Source organism: Salmo salar, chromosome ssa14 (assembly GCF_905237065.1).
Source record: "Salmo salar chromosome ssa14, Ssal_v3.1, whole genome shotgun sequence".
In the NCBI taxonomy this organism is placed as follows: Eukaryota; Metazoa; Chordata; class Actinopteri; order Salmoniformes; family Salmonidae; genus Salmo; species Salmo salar.
The window spans coordinates 89,852,877-89,872,118 of record NC_059455.1 but is presented as its reverse complement, the minus strand read 5'-3'; the positions used below and the strand labels follow the sequence as shown (position 1 = coordinate 89,872,118).

Genomic DNA, 19,242 nt, shown 5'->3' with positions numbered 1-19,242 from the left:
AAAATCGGACATAGCGAGTGCATAGAGGAGTTCTGTATCTATAATTCTTAAAATAATTATGTTTTTTGTGAACGTTTATCGTGAGTAATTTAGTAAATTCACCGGAAGTGTTCGGTGGGAATGCTAGTCACATGCTAATGTAAAAAGCTGGTTTTTGATATAAAAATGAACTTGATTGAACAAAACATGCATGTATTGTGTAACATAATGTCCTAGGTGTGTCGTCTGATGAAGATCATCAAAGGTTAGTGCTGCATTTAGCTGTGGTTTGGGTTTATGTGACATTATATGCTAGCTTGAAAAATGGCTGTCTGATTATTTCGGGCTGGGTACTCTGTTGACATAATCTAATGTTTTGCTTTCGTTGTAAAGCCTTTTTGAAATCGGACAGTATGGTTAGATTAACGAGAGTCTTGTCTTTAAAATGGTGTAAAATAGTCATATGTTTGAGAAATTGAAGTAATAGCATTTCTAAGGTATTTGAATATCGCGCCACGGGATTACACTGGCTGTTGAGTAGCGTCCCACCTAGCCCAAAGAGGTTAACTGACTTGCCTCGTTAAATAAAGGTTACACACCACACTGACCAAAAATGTTCTTACTCTTTCAAATGACTGCTAGACTTATTGACTGCTCCAGCCACACAGCAGACATTGTGGGCTAGGTTAGGAATGCTGTGTTGCACTTGTAGCGCTATATATTTTTTGTGGCGTTATTACATGTACCTACGTTATATAGGTATGCACGTCAGCTTTGACATTGGTTAACATCGGTGTTAAACTAGACATCGGGCTGATACCGATGTTGGCATTTTTAGCTAATATCGGCCGACTATATCGTGCATCCCTAATTGTCACGGGTGTTGTTAGGCCCAAGATGAAGTCCGGTGAACCGTGCCAATATCCTCCAAACACCGGCTTTAACTTTTTAAGGTATAGGGGGCCCAGAGTAAACTGCCTAATACTCGGGCCCAGAGTCAAATATTTGCATATTATTAGTAAACACTCTGAAGTTTCTAAAACTGTTTGAATGATGTCTGTGAGTATAACAGAACTCATATGGCAGGCAAAAACCTGAGAAAAATCCAACCAGAAAGTGGGAAATCTGATGCTTGTAGGCAATGACTTGAAAAGACTATCTAACACACAGTGACTTAGGGTTCATTTTGCACTTCCTAAGGCTTCCACTAGATGTCAACAGTCTTTAGAACCTTGTTTTAGGCTTTTGCAGTGAACAAGGAGCGAACAAGAAGGCCGGGAAGTTGGTGACTCAGAAAATGACATGAGTTCATTGGCGCGCATTCACGTGATGAGGTAGCTGTGTTCCATAACGTTTTTCAAGACATTGGAATCGTCCGGTTGGAATATTATTGAAGTTTTATGTTTAAAAAGGCCTTAAAGATTGATGCTATACAACGTTTGACATGTTTCTACGAACGTAAATAGAACTTTTTTTTGACTTTTCGGCGTGAAATTTTCGGCGTGCTTCCTAGATTTGGAGTAGCTTACTGAACGCGCAAACAGGGAAGTATTTGGACATAAATTATGGACTTTATCGAACAAAACATTTATTGTTGACCTGGGATTCCTGGAAGTGCCTTCTGATGAAGATCATCAAAGGTAAGTGAATATTTATAATGCTATTTATGATTTTAGATGACTCCCAAATGGCGGGTATCTGTATTGCCTGATGTATTTTTCTGAGTGCCGTACTCAGATTATTGCAAAGTGTGCTTTCCCCGTGAAGCTTTTTTGAAATCTGTCACAGCGGTTGCATTAAGGAGATGTTTATCTATAATTCTTTGAATAACAGTTTAATATTTTATCAACGTTTATGATGAGTATTTTTGTAAATTGTTGTGCTGTTTCACCAGCAGTTTGAGGCCAAAAAAATTCTGAACATCACGCGCCAATGTGAAATGGGGTTTTTGGATATAAATATGATCTTTATCGAACAAAACATACATGTATTGTGTAACCTTGACTCCTAGGAGTGTCATCTGATGAAGATCGTCAAAGGTTAGTGCTTAATTTTAGCTGTATTTCTGGTTTTTGTGACCCCTCTCCTGCTTGGAAAATGGCTGTGTGGTTTTTCTTGTGTTGGCACTGTCCTAACATAATCTAACTTTATGCTTTCGCCGTAAAGCCTTTTTGAAATCGGACAATGTGGTTGGATTAAGGAGAGGTGTAACTTTAAAATGGTGTAAAATAGTTGTATGTTTGAGAAATTTGAATTATGACATTATGTTTTGAATTTGCCGCCCTGATATTTCACTGGCTGCGTCCCGCAGGTGGGACGCTAGCGTCCCGCATAGCCCATAGAAGTTAAGGGCATTACCACTTTTATACAACAGGTTATCATTATATTCAAATAATGATTGACATATTTTCATAAAAAATGTTGTTTTGATGAATTTATTCATACTATTTCATCCTTCCATAAGATATAGTCCCGACACAGATCTAGGGTTGCTACCCGGCTGGTCGTTCGTTCTATCGGTTCGGTTGCCAGAGACGCGACCCAGTCGTCTTTTTGTTCTGAATCTATGGACGTGACCCAGTTGTTAAGTGCAGACAGAATAACAGTAGCTGCATTTGTTTAAGCTGTTTTCTAGTGACATTTTATTTGGATACATAACAATGAGCTAATGAGGCGAGGTTTCGCCTGACATGGAAAATGTTCTCTCTCGTCAGGACACTGTTGTTCAGAGGAGCTAGCCAGCAACACAGCTAACTCTTAACTTCAAACTGAAGCTGGAAGGACTGAAAACCAGCTGCACTTCATTTTGTTTTACCTTTTTTCAATTGACATTTCTTTGTATATATCCATAAAATGGATATACCTGCCTGAAGTTGTCATATCCGCAGCCAGTCATCCATGTTTTGGATGACTGGCAGCGAATGTTAATTGAATTGTTTTATTTCTGCCTTTCCTATTCCAGACATTCTGAAATTCACTAAAGCATCCCATGTATGTAACTTTAGTCTTTCACTTTTCATTGATTCATGATTTCGACTGGTTGAGAAATGGTGCCTGCCTCTCTCTCTCGTCCCAACCCCTACACGTTCATTACTATGGGACAGTTGGCGATCGAATTTGAATATTGAAACAATGTTGGAGATACAGACAGTAAGGTTTATACAAATCTCCGCTGTTAAACTAAATGTTAGTCTAAAATAAAGAGAATGTCTGGAGGGTTTTTATAGTGAAGATCAAGTTTCTAACTTCCCTACCTGGGCTGATGAGACAGTGGATTGTACAGTCAGATGGAACAGAGTAAATAGGCATTTTAATGTCATAGATTGGTGGTAACTTGTGGAATAGACACCGTCTAGAATGCGCTTTTAACCAATCAGGATTGTGTGTGTGTGTGTGTGTGTGTGTGTGTGTACACACACACAACTCATTAAACAACAGTATATCCAATGAATGACTATAATTCACCGTTACCCCCTCTCCTCTGTATACTTCAGGCCAGACGCAGAACTTTGAGGATTCATTTAAGGGTTCTAAAGTGAACCCTGGGGACATGGCCCTGGCTCTGTACGCTGCTCTCTACTCCTATTCCGGCTGGGACACACTCAACTTTATCACCGAGGAGATTAAGAACCCGGAGAGGTGAGGCAGTCTTCCCCCCTCACATGATGTTTTTAAAAATACACAATGGAAAATGGACCAAGTTGTTGTCTCTACCATCCCTGCGCTGCAATACCTCGTCATTCCTTGACTGTCTTTGTCTGACTGTGGTGGTGGAATATAGACAAGGAGCATAAGCCTGGCCCTGCCCGTCTGGTTCCTCAAGGTTTCTCTCCCCACAAAGTGTGTCCTTGTTGTTTTTAAATAGGGTTCTAGCAATTTCTTTATCGATTCCTTCCAGGAACCTCCCGTTGGCCATAGGGATCTCAATGCCCATCGTCACGGTGATCTACATCCTGACTAACGTTGCCTACTACACCGTGATGAATGCTGAAACCGTGCTGGCCAGTGAGGCTGTGGCTGTGGTGAGTTTATGTGAGGTTATGGATGAGTTGGCAACTGCCATGTAAAGTCAATCATGATCAAGAATGAAAAGGTTTTCTCACGTCAAAGGACTGCTTATAGATGCACACACACACACACACAGGTTAAACCATATGCAGGTCACGAGGTAGGGCTTATTGACAGCATCTGTTCAGTGTAGCTAATGGACCAGCTGTTGTTCTCTGGTTCCTCTGTCTGAGGCTCCATCTGTACCAGATACACAACTCCCTAGTGAGGCTAGATGACATGATAACCAGGTTAAGGGGTTGATGAGGTTGGCATGTACACCGGACAATGATGCTCATGTAATTACAGAAGGCCCTGGGTAAGGGACCTTTTCAGGAGCGTTGACAGTAGCTAGCAGAGATGGGGTCAATTCCATTGCTATTCGGGAAGTAAACTGAAAATCCCCTTTTCCTATTTTCTCCATGGAAAGACAATGAATTGCTGAATGGACTGAATTGAAATGGAAATTGACTCCAACTCTGGTTGCTGTATGCAAATCCCAGATGAGAACCTGTGGTCTTTCTCTTCAGACGTTTGCTGATGAGATGCTGGGCTGGGCTCGGTGGCTGATCCCTCTGTCAGTGGCCATCTCCTGTTACGGAGGACTCAACTCCTCCATCATCGCTGCCTCCAGGCTGTTCTTCGTGGGCTCCAGGGAGGGTCATTTACCCAACGTCCTCTGCATGATCCACGTCAAGCGCTACACTCCCATCCCAGCCCTGCTCTTCAACGTAAGTGAATGATGACTAATGATGGGTACCAGTTTTGTAGGTTTTATCCTGCTAGTCTGAACGTGTATGGACATTTACTAATGTATCTTCCACCCGGGAGCAGCGGCTCCGTGACTACACATAATCAGCCATGGTTCCTCCCTGCAAAGTCCATGGTCAATGTGTCTCCTGCAGGGTGACATGTCTCTGATCTAGGATCAGATTGAAGTGTGTTCTGTGTCTCCTGCAGGGCGGCATGTCTCTGATCTAGGATCAGATTGAAGTGTGTTCTGTGTCTCCTGCAGGGTGACATGTCTCTGATCTAGGATCAGATTGAAGTGTGTTCTGTGTCTCCTGCAGGGTGACATGTCTCTGATCTAGGATCAGATTGAAGTGTGTTCTGTGTCTCCTGCAGGGTGACATGTCTCTGATCTAGGATCAGATTGAAGTGTGTTCTGTGTGTCCTGCAGGGTGACATGTCTCTGATCTAGGATCAGATTGAAGTGTGTTCTGTGTCTCCTGCAGGGTGACATGTCTCTGATCTAGGATCAGATTGAAGTGTGTTCTGTGTGTCCTGCAGGGTGACATGTCTCTGATCTAGGATCAGATTGAAGTGTGTTCTGTGTCTCCTGCAGGGTGACATGTCTCTGATCTAGGATCAGATTGAAGTGTGTTCTGTGTGTCCTGCAGGGCGGCATGTCTCTGATCTACCTGTGTGTGAAGGATGTGTTCCAGCTCATCAACTACTTCAGCTTTAACTACTGGCTGTTCATCGGTCTTTCCATCGCCAGCCAGATCTACCTCCGGGTCAAAGCTCCGGACATGCACCGGCCCGTCAAGGTGAGGTTTTACTACTTCTTGTAAGGTGATGCCAAAGCAAAATGTCCCTTCTGGATGGACAATGAAGTTGTATTATATTTTAACTATGTTATTTATTAGTGCAGGATATGGCTCAAATCCTTGAAATGACCTTTTCAGTTCTTTTTATCAACTGCTTTGGTGAATTTGTGGGAACATGATGGCTCCCGAGTGGCGCGGCGGTCTAAGGCACTGCATCTCAGTTCTAGATGTGTCACTACAGACCCTGGTTCAGCGGTCTAAGGCACTGCATCTCAGTTCTAGAGGAGTCACTACAGACCCTGGTTCAGCGGTCTAAGGCACTGCATCTCAGTTCTAGAGGCGTCATAACAGACCCTGGTTCAGCGGTCTAAGGCACTGCATCTCAGTTCTAGAGGCGTCACTACAGACCCTGGTTCAGCGGTCTAAGGCACTGCATCTCAGTGCTAGAGGCGTCACTACAGACCCTGGTTCAATTCTAGACTGTATCACAACCGGCCGTGATTGGGAGTCCCACAGGGCGGCGCACAATTGGCCCAGCGTCGTCCGGGGTAGGGTTTGGCCGGGGTAGGCCGTCATTATAAAATAAGAATTTGTTTTTAACTGACTTGCTTAGTTAAACAAAATTAAAAACAATTATAGATTTCCCCTCATCTCTTTTGTGAGCATGTTTTCTCTCTCTCTCTCTCTCGCTCTCTCTCTCTCTCTCTCTCTCCAGCTCTCCCTCTTCTTCCCCATAGTGTACTGTCTATGCAGTGTGTTCCTGGTGGTAGTACCTCTCTACAGTGATACCATCAACTCTCTGGTTGGTATCGGAGTGGCTCTGTCTGGAGCTCCAGTCTACTACATCTGTATCCACCTGCCCCCCTCCTCCAGACCTGCCTTCCTGGGCAGGATGCTCGGTGAGACCTCTAGCCTTCTCTACCCCTCCTGTAGCCCCTCCAGCGTCACATGATCAAGTGACACTTTTCTTGAATGTCCAATGTCTTAAACCTGACTGCTGACCTGTATCAACAGTGGACTAATGAAAACAATACCAAAAGATAAACCTGACTGGGTCTGTATCAACAGTGGACTAATGAAAACAATACCAAAAGATAAACCTGACTGGGACTGTATCAACAGTGGACTAATGAAAACAATACCAAAAGATAAACCTGACTGGGACTGTATCAACAGTGGACTAATGAAAACAAAACCAAAAGACAGTTTAAGTGGATTTTTTTCTTTACTTATGTTACAGGTTGAATTATAATGATTAGAGCTAACGTGCTTCAAGAGGAAAGATTTAATATTGAAGGGGATTAATAGGTCAACTTTGTTTAAAGCCAGCGTATATGTGGTGGAAAGAAAGGAGTTCATATCATGGTTACCTTTTGAATTAGCGTAGTATTAGAATAGGATAATAAAATGTAGATCTGCTATGCGGTAGTTGGGGGCACTGGAAAAGTTGTAAAAATAATTTGCTCTGGGGAGCTGTGCTTGGTTTTGACATGTTCCTGGTTGTATTTCCTTTGCTCAGACATCTCCCTGAACTTCCTGGTTGTATTTCCTTTCCTCAGACATGATCTCCCTGAACACCCAGAAGCTGTGTCTGTGCTGTGTGGTCTCACCTGACCTAGACCTGGACAACATCCCTGAGGAGAAGCTGGAGTAAAGGAAGGAGGGAGACACTAAGCCATAGGTGGAACATACAGCCCGCCATCATAGCTACACTCCACCGCCCTCCTCCTCCACGACACAAGGCTTATCGATGAAGCAGTTTATTTCTTTAACATTTTTTTTTACCAGGACTTGACTTTTTAAAACATTGATGTGAATTGATTTCCTATGGGACTGCACAGTGAGTGGGTTGTGTTCAGTGCTATGGTTGGCCTGAGGAAAGCCACTTTCTAGTGCTGGTGACCTGCCACATGTAAAACAGCACAATGTAGTTCACTCCTACTGGTTACACCTATAGAGACGGTCAATTATGGAAGTTGAACCTTTTAGGACCTACTGACCAAAGATTCGGTTTGAAGTTAGTGGAGATTGAAGTGTTTGTTGCTTTGTCTAGATATTGAATGAGTTTGATATTAAAGTCATAATTTTTTTTTTTTTAAGTTGGAGTGGTTAATCAAAGATACCTGTTCTGACCCAACTTTACTTTCCTTAGGCCAGGTGTGTGTGTGTGCGTGCTTGCAAATTGCTTATCAATGACCTATCTTTGACAGTTTTAGGTCTGTACTCTCCTATACAAGGGTCACTGAAGATTATTCCATCCACTTAGTGATGGTGTCAAGTGACTTTGACATATGTACTGTATGGGAACTGGCATGGGCTGAGCCATTATGGAGTTGAAGTAATGTTTATTGGAGAACTGACTGAATTAGAACAAAATGGTTCCTATTTGGTTCTTTAGTTGTCTCTACCAAGCTAAGCTATTCTCCCTGATAACTCGCTCATTCCCATGACAATAGATTGCTGTTGCCCTTTTCTGTCCTGCCGTTTGTTTTAAAGCGTTATTTCTCACCAATTTGTCCTTGATGGACTGATGATAGTCATTTAGTTACTGTTGCCTTTAGGCCACTTTTGGTCTCACTTGGATGCTATCATTCTATGTGACATCACCAGTTAGACATTGTTACTGTTACCATGGTTGTCCTATTGATGTCCATAGATCTTTTAGATTTTTAGTCTATGTCGTTATTACGCTAAGCTAGCGCTCTAAGCTATAAAGCCAGAGCGGGTGTGGTATATGGCCAATCTACCACGGCTTAGGACTGTTCATAGGCACGATGCAACGCGGCCATATACCACAAACCACCAAGGGGCATTATTGCTATTATAAACTGGCTACCAACGTAAAAATTTAAGTTTTCTTTGTCATACCCGTGGTGTACGGTCTGATGTACCACTCCTATCAGCATTCAGAGCTCGAACCACCCAGTTTATAACACCTTTTATCCTATTCCAAGGGTTGGCAACTTTTTATAATTTTTTTTGACTTTCATTTTTGGTGAAGGGGAAAAGTAAAAATATTGTAAAATCTGGAATTCAGCAAATTAGTTTTAAATTCTTATTTTCAAATATAATCTCTTTGGGCTTAGTAATGGTCAATTTGCAGTTTAAAAATTATAATTATGTTCCCCGACCATTCGCTCCAACAAACATCGGAGCAATACCCTTGGTACACAAATCTAGTTAGCTTTCTCAGTCAGCGTTGAAGTCACCTACAGCGACATGTTAACGTCACTCGATATTCGAATTAGTAAAATGTTACTGACACGTTTCAAACCATAAGCCTTTCTGAAGAACCAAACTGACGGTTACTGATGTAGAAATGGGAAACTGTATAAAGGATATGTCCAATTTGTTTTGTATAAAAAAACAACAACATTTTTTACAATTTTAGATGGTTATCCTATTAATGAAATCTCAGCCATAGACTTGTCATGCATGTCTCACTTTCAATTGTTCTTTTGTCATCTTGTTTTAGACCTAGATATCCTACAACATACAGTTGAAGTCTGAAGTTTACATACACCTTAGCCAAATACATTTAAACTAAGTTTTTCACAATTCCTGACATTTAATCCTAGTAAAAAATTCCCTGTTTTAGGTCAGTTAGGATCACCACTTTATTTTTAGAATGTGAAATGTCAGAATAATAGTAGAGAGTGATTTATTTCAGCTTTTATTTCTTTCATCACATTCCCAGTGGGTCAGGAGTTTACATACTCAATTAGTATTGGGCAGCATTGCCTTTAAATTGTTTAACTTGGGTCAAATGTTTCGGGTAGCCTTCCACAAGCTTCCCAGAATAAGTTGGGTGAATTTTGGCCCATTCCTCCTGACAGAGCTGGTGTAACTGAGTCAGATTTGTAGGCCTCCTTGCTCGCACATGTTTTTTTTGAGGTCAGGGCTTTGTGATGGCCACTCCAATACCTTGACTTTGTTGTACTTAAGCCATGTTGCCACATCTTTGGAAGTATGCTTGGGGTCATTGTCCATTTGGATGACCCATTTGGGACCAAGCTTTAACTTCCTGACTGATGTCTTGAGATGTTGCTTCAATATATCCGCATAATTTTCCTCCCTCATGCTACCATCTATTTTGTGAAGTGCAACAGTCCCTCCTGCAGCAAAGCACCCCCACAACATGATGCTGCCACCCCCGTGCTTCACAGTTTGGATGATGTTCTTCGGCATGCAAGCCTCCCCCTTTTTCCTCCAAACATAAGGATGTCCAAACAGTTCTATTATTGTTTAATCAGACTAGAGGACATTAACCCCGAAAAGTACGATCTTTGTCCCCATGTGCAGTTGCAAAGCATAGTCTGGCTTTTTTATGGTGGTTTTTGGAGCAGTGGCTTCTTACTTGCTGAGCGGCCTTTCAGGTTATGTCGATATAGGCCTCGTTTTACTGTGGATATAGATACTTTTGTACCTGTTTCTTCCAGCATCTTCACTAGGTCCTTTGCTGATGTTCTGGGATTGATTTGCACTTTTCGTACCAAAGTACATTCATCTCTAGGAGACAGAACGCGTCTCCTTTCGAGAACGGTATGATGGCTGCGTGGTCCCATGATGTTTATACTTGTGTACTATTGTTTGTACAGATGAGGTGGTACCTTCAGGCGTTTGAAAATTGCTCCCAAGGATGAACCAGACTTGTGGAGGTCTACAATTTTTTTTCTGGGGTCGGCTAATTTCTTTTGATTTTCCCATGATGTCAAGCAAAGAGGTACTGAGTTTGAAGGTAGGCCTTGAAGTACATCCACAGGTACACCTCCAACTGACTCAAATGATGTCAATTAGCCTATCAGAAGCTTCTAAAGCCATGACATCATTTTCTGGAATTTTCCAAGCCGTTTAAAGGCACAGTCAACTTCGTGTATGTAAACTTCTGACCCACTGGAATTGTGATACAGTGAAATAATCTGTCGGTTTGTCATTTGTTGTAAAAATTACTTGTCATGCGCAACTTGCCAAAACTATAGTTTGTTAACAAGACCTTTTTGGAATGGTTGAAAAACAAGTTTTAATGACTCCAACCTAAGTGTATGTAATTGTCTAACTTCCACGGTACTTTTGGTAGGATCCAATGCCATATGTGCATTCATGCCATTTTAATTGAATATCCTGTCAGCTGCGATCTTTGAGAAGAATGCAACATCTTCTTTACGATCCAATTCGTTAAGACACTGGACCAAATATTACAGCTACTGGCCGGTACATATTGGACTAATATGCATTATCTGGTGTTATATGAAGGTGGTTGAGGGACAGTGAATGGCATGACAATGGGCCTCAGGATCTCGTCATGGTATCTCTGTGCATTCAAATTGCCATTGATAAAATGCAATTGTGTTCGTTGTCCGTAGCTTATGCCTGCCCATACCATAACCCCACCGCCACCATGGTGCACTCTGTTCACAATGTTGACATCAGCAAACCGCTCACCCACGCAACACCATACACGTGGTCTGCCGGTTAGACGTACTGCAAAATTCTATAAAATAATGGAGGCGGCCTATGGTAGAAATGAACGTTCAATTCTCTGGCAACAGCTCTCGTGGACATTCCTGCAGTCAGCATGCCAATTGCACACTCCCTCAATTTGAGACATCTGTGGCCTTGTGTTGTGACGTAACTGCACAATTTTGTCCTTTTTGGTCCCCACCACAAGGTGCACCTGTGTAACAATCATTCTGTTTATCAGCTTCTTGATATGCCACACCTGTCAGGTGGATGGATTATCTTGGCAACGGAGAAATGCTCACTAACAGGGATGTAAGCAAATTTGTTCACAATTTGAGAGAAATAAGGTTTTGTGTGTATGGAAAAGTTCTGTAATCTTTTATTTCAGCTCATGAAACATGGGACCAACACTTTACATGTTGCATTTTTATATTTTTCAGTGTACAGATGTGGTCAATGGCAACTTGACATTTGCTTTAATATAACGTTTTCTCTTATTCCATCTGTTCACCAAGTCTCTTAACCTGTCAATCAAATGAATTTGTCTTACATGAACTGATTTGTGAAACGTCAACAATTCCACGGACGTATGACCACCATTTTAATGTTTCTAGAGCCTTTTTGATGTAACTTTTGATTGTTGTCAGTGGGCAGGTATACAGCAGTTTGACATTTTGGGAATTATTCTGGCCAGGTTATGGCAGAACAAAAAAGTGGAACGTTAGACCCATCTCCCTAGCGTTATATGTTACTCTTGGTGACGTCACTTATCTTCCACTGCTGGTGGGTTTGGTAACTTTATTACTTTTTAACTCGATGTCTCCGTGACTATGTATTCAAAACTGGTGACATTTTAACAAATTAACTTACCAACTTGATACAGTCCATCCATAGGACTGTATTTACTACTGTCATTCCTAACTCACATGGTGTATACAGAAAGAATATTCCTTTACAAGTCTAACTTCATAATGATCGCTCATCACTTTAAAAGGACCATCACTTTACAGAACAACATAGGCATTTCTGCCTCAATCTTTAGTACTGGTGCACTGGTATCTTTTAGTAGGAATGTTATATTTGGGTGTCTGACCTTTTGAATTGTATTTATTGTGTGTGTGTGGGGGGGGGGGGGACTAATCAATCAGTGGTGTACAGTTTCTCTGGTTCATCTTTTTGGAGTACTATATCTATATACACACACACTATGCGTGGTGCAAATTCATTACAATTAAAACATTAAGACCTTCCCATGGTAGACTGACCAGGTGAAAGCTATGATCCCTTATTGATGTTACTTGTTAAATCCACTTCAATCAGTGTAGATGAAGGGGAGGAGACAGGTTAAAGAGGGATTTTTAAGCCTTGAGACAGGGATTGTGTATGTGTGCCATTCAGAGGTTGAATGGGAAAGACAAAAGATTAAAAGTTCCTTTTAGAATGGGCTCTGCTAGTAGGTGCCAGGCTTACTGGTTTATGTCAACTGCAACGCTTCTGGGGTTTTCAAGCGCAACAGTTTCCTGTGTGTATCAAGAATGGTCTAGCACCAAGAGGATATCCAGCCAACTTGACACAACAGTGGGAAGCATTGGAGTCAACATGGGCCAGCATCCCTGTGGAATGCTTTAGACACCTTGTAGAGTGCAGGGGGTGCAGCCTTCTATGTAGTTGTAATGTGGAAGATGCAGTATGGTTGTTAGCCTGGTCCCAGATCTGTTTGTGGTGTCTTGCCAGTTCTTATGAAACCAGGTTATGGTGGTGTGTCCTTGAAGTTGTTCCTCTCATACCAAGCAGAGGATCTTTGTAATGACTGGTATTTTGTCTATCTGCAACATCTTTACTATCTAAATGTTTGTCAATCAAATGCATTGATGGAAACCTACCACCCAGTCCCTTATATACCCATCACCTCATCCTTCAGAATGTTTCACTGATGCGTTCTCATTCTATTCTTTCATTGCATTCCAATTCCATTTCCTCATGTTGTCATGTTACGGTCTTGCCATTCAATCCTATACAGCTGGTTGTGGTCAATATGTTGTGGCTTATTGTATCTATCTACAGTATATGGGCCATTGATGGTCAAGTTCATGTCACTCCTAGTAGAGCTTCTATAATGGTCCTGTTGATGTGTACATGTTGAGTCATTATTCCAGTTTGAGTCTTACTGTCATTCTGCTTTGTTCCATTTTTGTATTAGTTAGATTTTATGATGGAGAAATGTACAGTGCACCGAATGACAAACAAGCTTTATAATGCAAAGATATATACTTTGGTATTTTAAATGATTCAGATACGTGACGTGGAATTAAAATGTAATAAATACAATTCTGAACTTTGTTGCATTTTCTGGCTTGCCTTTTGTGTTGGTGTTATTTTTCATCAATGTAATCTGTCCTTGATGGACTGATGTCATTTAGTTTGTTGCATTTAGGCCACTTTTGACACCACACACACACAGGATATGTTACAATATCACCGGTTACTGACATTGTTACAACTGTTACCATGGTTTCCCTATCGGTGTCCAGAAAGGAAAGGCGTAGGCCCATAGATCTTGTAGACGTTCAGCCTTATGCACTTTGTATTCTTAACTGACTTGCCAAGTTAAATAAAAACGTTCTTATTTACAAATCACCAGCAGTGACCCGTTTAACAGCACTCGATGAATTTAGCTACATTTTACTGACATATTTTCTTTCAAGCCTATCTGAAGAACCAAACTGACAGTTGCTGACATAGAAATGGGAAAATGTAAAAAGGAATGTTCTCAATTATGTTTTGTATAAGGAAATATCTTATGCAATTAGATGGTTATCCTATACATAATCTCAGCCATAGACTGGTCATGCATGTCTCACTTTCTGTGGTAACCTGAGTGATGGGTTAGTTCTTGATGGAGTTGTCGATGCGACTCAACATTAAAACAGGAAATAAAGCAGTTCAGATTTACCTTGAAAGGGAGTACATGTGCCTAGCTTTGAGTCTGGTCAAGTTTTATATTTGGCGACTAGAACAAAGCTAAATTCTCACAAGAACAAAAGTAATCTGATGATTCGGGGTTACAACGCCTTCCGCATAGCAGACTTTAGAGACAACGTTGAGGCGGAGTCACAGTTTCGACAGCTCGTGAGTTTGTGAGTGAAGTGAGCGAAGCTGTTAGCTGTGCAAGATGCACACAGTGTTGAGTAGTGCAGAGAGCAAACACAACGTGAAGAAATCACTACAAGCTAAATATCGCTGGTTAGACAGAAGTACACTGCTAATGGAGTCCCATAGCTGAACACACACAAAATATATACTTTTAACCGGATATGTTATGGCATATTTTGGTAAAGTGAATGTGTTTGATCTCAATTCAGAGACATGGTCCAAATAAATTGAGAGACTTGAATTTTATTTTGAGGCAAACGATGTGAATGAGGACAAGACAGAACGGGCAATATTACTATTAGCATGTAGAAGCACAATATATGGTTTAGTGATGGACTTGATAGCACCACTACTTATAACTTATGCAGACCTGACACTGCGTGTTGCAGAACACTTTGATCTCAAACCCAACGTGATAGTAGAGAGGTTTAAAGTAGTCCTGTGGCAGAAGCCCAGGTGAATCAGTAGTAGCGTATGTGGCCAGTCTAAAGCATCACCCTGTGAGTTTGGAGGGACGTTTCAGAGATCAGCTAGTACGGGGCGTAGGATGTGAGCAGACAAAATGTTGCCTACTAGCTATTGCAGAGTTATCATGGAAAACAGCCCTGGAAAAGGTAATAGCAGTAGAGGTAGCAGACCAGGGGACACAGACCCTATAAAGTACCAAGAGCCTAAACAAGCTGTCACTGGCCCTGTCTCAGCAGCCACGTTCTTATGTAACAACTTGTTACCATTGCAAAGACAACCACACAACTGATAATTGACGCTTTAAGGAGCAGAATGTCACTTTTGCAACACCAAACAAAGGCCATATTGCGCGAGCGTCACCAGTCTAGGGAGAAGAGACACCCACTCCAGACTACTAAAAGACAGTCAGGACCCCAAGCCCACCAAGTCGCCGAACCCCACTCCCCTTCATCTGAGGAAGAAGAGGAGGTGGTGGTTGAGGTGGTTGCAGCCTATATAATGGTGATTCAAGAGAAACCCACAAGCCCCCTGTGGACTACGGTGGAGTTGGGTAACGGCCCAGCCGTGTTCAAGGTGCACACGGGATTCCCGTACCGTTTGGGAGAACATGCTTTTGCTGATTGAAAGGGACATTTTTATGTTTGTGCTATTCTTATGACTCATTTCTATGTTCTATTCATGTGCTGTTCTATAAACCAATTTCTGTGTTCTATTCATGTGCTGTTCTGTAAACCAATTTCTATGTTCATGCAAGTGGCTGACTGTACAAATCACACCTATCAGTAGCTGCAATTTGGCAGTACACCCAGATGTTCTTTTGAGAAAGGACGACTGTGTTTTGAAAACAAAAGATATCTCAGTTTCAAGGTCTCAGCTTAGAGAGGAGAAGCCTCGTGAGATGTTGGTCTGTCACATGTTATGAAACGGTATTGGTTGGTCACTTGTTATGAAACGGTATTGGTCTGTCACGTTATGAAACAGTATTGGTCTGTCACATGAATAGAGCAAACCGGTAATGATTAATTAATTACGCTAGATCATGCAAATATAACTTGTCTGTGTATAGCCGCATATAAGACAACTGTTGGGAGTTTTCTGACAGACGTGTACTATGGAGCATTGAGTTGGTTGGAACCTCTCCAGTGAGCTGAGAAATGAACAATGATTAATTTAAGATTGACTTTGAGTGTCCCTGTGTAACAATGTCCACAACATGACCTAAAAGCCTAATCACCTCAATTGAAACTAGAGCCCTCGGCTATAGTGCTGAAGTCATACACAGGAGAGCAGGGTGCAGTACGCATCAACGTCCAGTACAAAGGTCAAACTACACGACTGAAGATGTCAGTGTTACAACTGGACTGGCGAGGGATGTTCAAAACAATCACGAAGGTCTCAGACAGTGAGTTGTCCACTACGCTAAACAGGCACGCAGATGTTTTCCAGATGTTTTCCGATCAACTTGGAAAACTTAAAGAGACTGAAGTGGGAATTCAGGTGGACCCATCCGTTCCCGCCATGCTTCTGCAAAGCCCGCCAAGTGCCGTTCGCACTACAACAGAAGGTCGAGGCAGAGCTAGACAGGCTCCAGACCACTGGAATACTGGAACCAATCACCTACTCTGAGTGGGCTGCCCCCATTGTCAGCACACACGCCACCCGTTTGGAGTCTCCTCTGCCTGTGCGATCTTTCAAAGAACAATGGAGAATCTGTTAGTGGGCACACTACTGTATATATGGATGATATGTTTATCACCGGTGTCACTGAGGAAGACCATCTAAAAAAAATTGAAACAGTGCTGTCAAGACTGGAGAGCGCAAGGCTTCGCTTTAAGAAATCCAAGTGTGTTTTCCTGGCCCCCGAAGTGGAGTACTTGGGGGCACAACCAACAGGCTTCGGCCGTTAGACAAGAAAGTGAGAGCAATCAAAGAGGCCACAGAACCCAAGGATGTTAGTGAGCTACGAGTCTACCTTGGGGTGTTAAACTACTATGGCCGCTTTCACACCCCAGAAAACAGCTTTCCAGAAATCCAAGGACTTGCTGTCGTCTTCAGCACAACTTGTGCATTACAACATTTCACCAGTATCCGTAGGGATGCCACTTCACCATCCAAACTGACCATAAGCCCCTGTTAGGACTCCTGGGTGAACTGAAGACCATACACCCATCCCCCTCCGGGCGACTGCAAAGATGGGCCCTCATGTTAGCGCAATACCAATATGAGTTGATGTACAGACCGGGCCCCTCCATCGCTAACGCTAATGGTCTCAGCAGGCTGCCACTCCCAGACATTCCCAAAGACCCCAAAAGTCCCTCTGAGTTGTTGTGCTCGCTGAAACAGATCCAAACAGCTCCAATAGACCATTGGCAACTGAAGAAAATAACTGTAAGAGACCCTCTTCTCTCCAAACTCCAACAAGCTTTCTCTGCCCTTAACCTTGTTCTGAACACCTCCAAAACAAAGGTCATGTGGTTTGGTAAGAAGAATGTCCCTCTCCCCACAGGTGTGATTACTACCTCTGAGGGTTTAGAGCTTGAGGTAGTCACCTCATACAAGTACTTGGGAGTATGGCTAGACGGTACACTGTCCTTCTCTCAGCACATATCAAAGCGGCAGGCTAAAGTTAAATCTAGACTTGATTTCCTATATCGTAATCGATCCTCTTTCACCCCAGCTGCCAAACTAACCCTGTTTCAGATGACCATCCTACCCATGCTAGATTACAGAGACATAATTTATAGATCGGCAGGTAAGGGTGCTCTCGAGCGGCTAGATGCTCTTTGATCATTCGGCCATCAGATTTGCCACCAATGCTCCTTATAGGACACATCACTGCACTCCTCTGTAAACTGGTCATCTCTGTATACCCGTCGCAAGAGCCACTGGTTTATGCTTATTTATAAAACCTTCTTAGGCCTCACTCCCCCTTATCTGAGATATCTACTGCAGGCCTCATCCTCCACATACAACACCCTTTCTGCCAGTCAGATTCTGTTAAAGGTCCCCAAAGCACACACATCCCTGGGTCACTCCTCTTTTCAGTTCGCGACTGGAACGAGCTGCAACAAACTCTCAAACTGGACAGTTTTATCTCAATCTCTTCATTCAAAGATTCAATCATGGACACTCTTACAGACAGTTGTGGCTGCTTTGTGTGATGTATTGTTGTCTCTACCTTCTTCACCTTTGTGCTGTTATAGTCAATGAACTAATCACTTCCAAGGCAGTTATAGTCAATGAACTAATCACTGATCATAATCTTGATGTGATTGGCCTGACTGAAACATGGCTTATGCCTGATGAATTTACTGTGTTAAATGAGGCCTCACATCCTGGTTACACTAGTGACCATATTCCCCTCGCATCCCGCAAAGGTGGAGGTGTTGCTAACATTTATTATAGCAAATTTCAATAAAAAATATTTTAAAAATGACGTTTTTGTCTTTTGAGCTTCTAGTCATGAAATCTATGCAGCCTACTCAATCACTTTTTATAGCTACTGTTTACAGACCTACTGGGCCATATATAGCATTCCTCACTGAGTTCATGGCAGATAATATTCAACATTTTGGTGACTTTAATATTCACATGGAAAAGTCCACAGTCCCAATTATTATTTGACCCTGCTGGTCATCTATGAACATTTGAACATCTTGGCCATGTTCTGTTATAATCTCCACCCGGCACAGCCAGAAGAGGACTGGCCACCCCTCATAGCCTGGTTTCTCTCTAGGTTTCTTCCTAGGTTCTGGCCTTTCTAGAGAGTTTTTCCTAGCCACTGTGCTTCTACACCTGCATTGCTTGCTGTTTGGAGTTTTAGGCTGGGTTTCTGTACAGCACTTTGAGATATCAGCTGATGTAAGAAGGGCTATATAAATACATTTGATTTGATTTTGATTTGAATACCCCTGGTCTTGAGGATGAGAGGGTTATGTTCCCTTTCCCACATCCTCTTAACATGTCACTCGTCACTGTCACCTTTGACACGTTATCACGTTATCACCAGGTATAAACATGACTCTTGTCTCAAGATGATGCACCTTTTCATTCTGTTTGTAGGTTGTCATTTATTTGACTGTCTTTGTGCTCCCTTGTCCAAAATGACAAAACCATGTACGCTTCTGGCTGCAATCCCAAACCATTCATAGCTTGGAAAACGCACTGAATATTGATCTGCTTCTTGGTTTTTCATTTATTCAGTTTTGATCACAGGAAGTTGGTGGCATCTTAATTGTGGAGGACAGGCTTGTGCTAATGACTGGAGCGGAATGGGTGGAATGGTTTTTCCTAGCCACCGTGTGTCTACACCTGCGTTGCTTGCTGTTTGGTGTTTTAGACTGGGTTTCTGTACAGCACTTTGTGACATCAGCTGAATTCTAAATTCCAACATTGAAAACCAGAGTTTCCCAATTCCAGGCAGCCTACCGCTTAACACCACAACCGGGATGTCTCCAGCTGAGATTATGTTTGGCCGCCCTGTTCGGACCAGATGGGACCTACTGGAACGAATGGCCACCAACAGGAAAAGCATCGAACAAGCCAGCCTGCTGGAGGCTGGATCACCTGTCTGGTTCAGGAACTT

At 42.3% G+C, this 19,242-nt stretch overlaps 1 protein-coding gene across 1 annotated transcript in view; it reads left to right on the top strand.

The window, feature by feature from the left end:
• Positions 1 to 9,012, top strand: part of si:dkeyp-120h9.1 (Y+L amino acid transporter 2-like) — a 33,148-nt gene extending 24,136 nt beyond the window's left edge. The window contains exons 6-11 of the mRNA XM_014143004.2: positions 3,474 to 3,618; positions 3,878 to 4,001; positions 4,557 to 4,757; positions 5,427 to 5,576; positions 6,292 to 6,475; positions 7,136 to 9,012. Coding sequence (XP_013998479.1) covers positions 3,474 to 3,618; positions 3,878 to 4,001; positions 4,557 to 4,757; positions 5,427 to 5,576; positions 6,292 to 6,475; positions 7,136 to 7,230 — 899 coding nt within the window. The 3' untranslated portion in view covers positions 7,231 to 9,012. The remainder of the gene's footprint in view (positions 1 to 3,473; positions 3,619 to 3,877; positions 4,002 to 4,556; positions 4,758 to 5,426; positions 5,577 to 6,291; positions 6,476 to 7,135) is intronic.
• Positions 9,013 to 19,242: the final 10,230 nt, after the last annotated feature.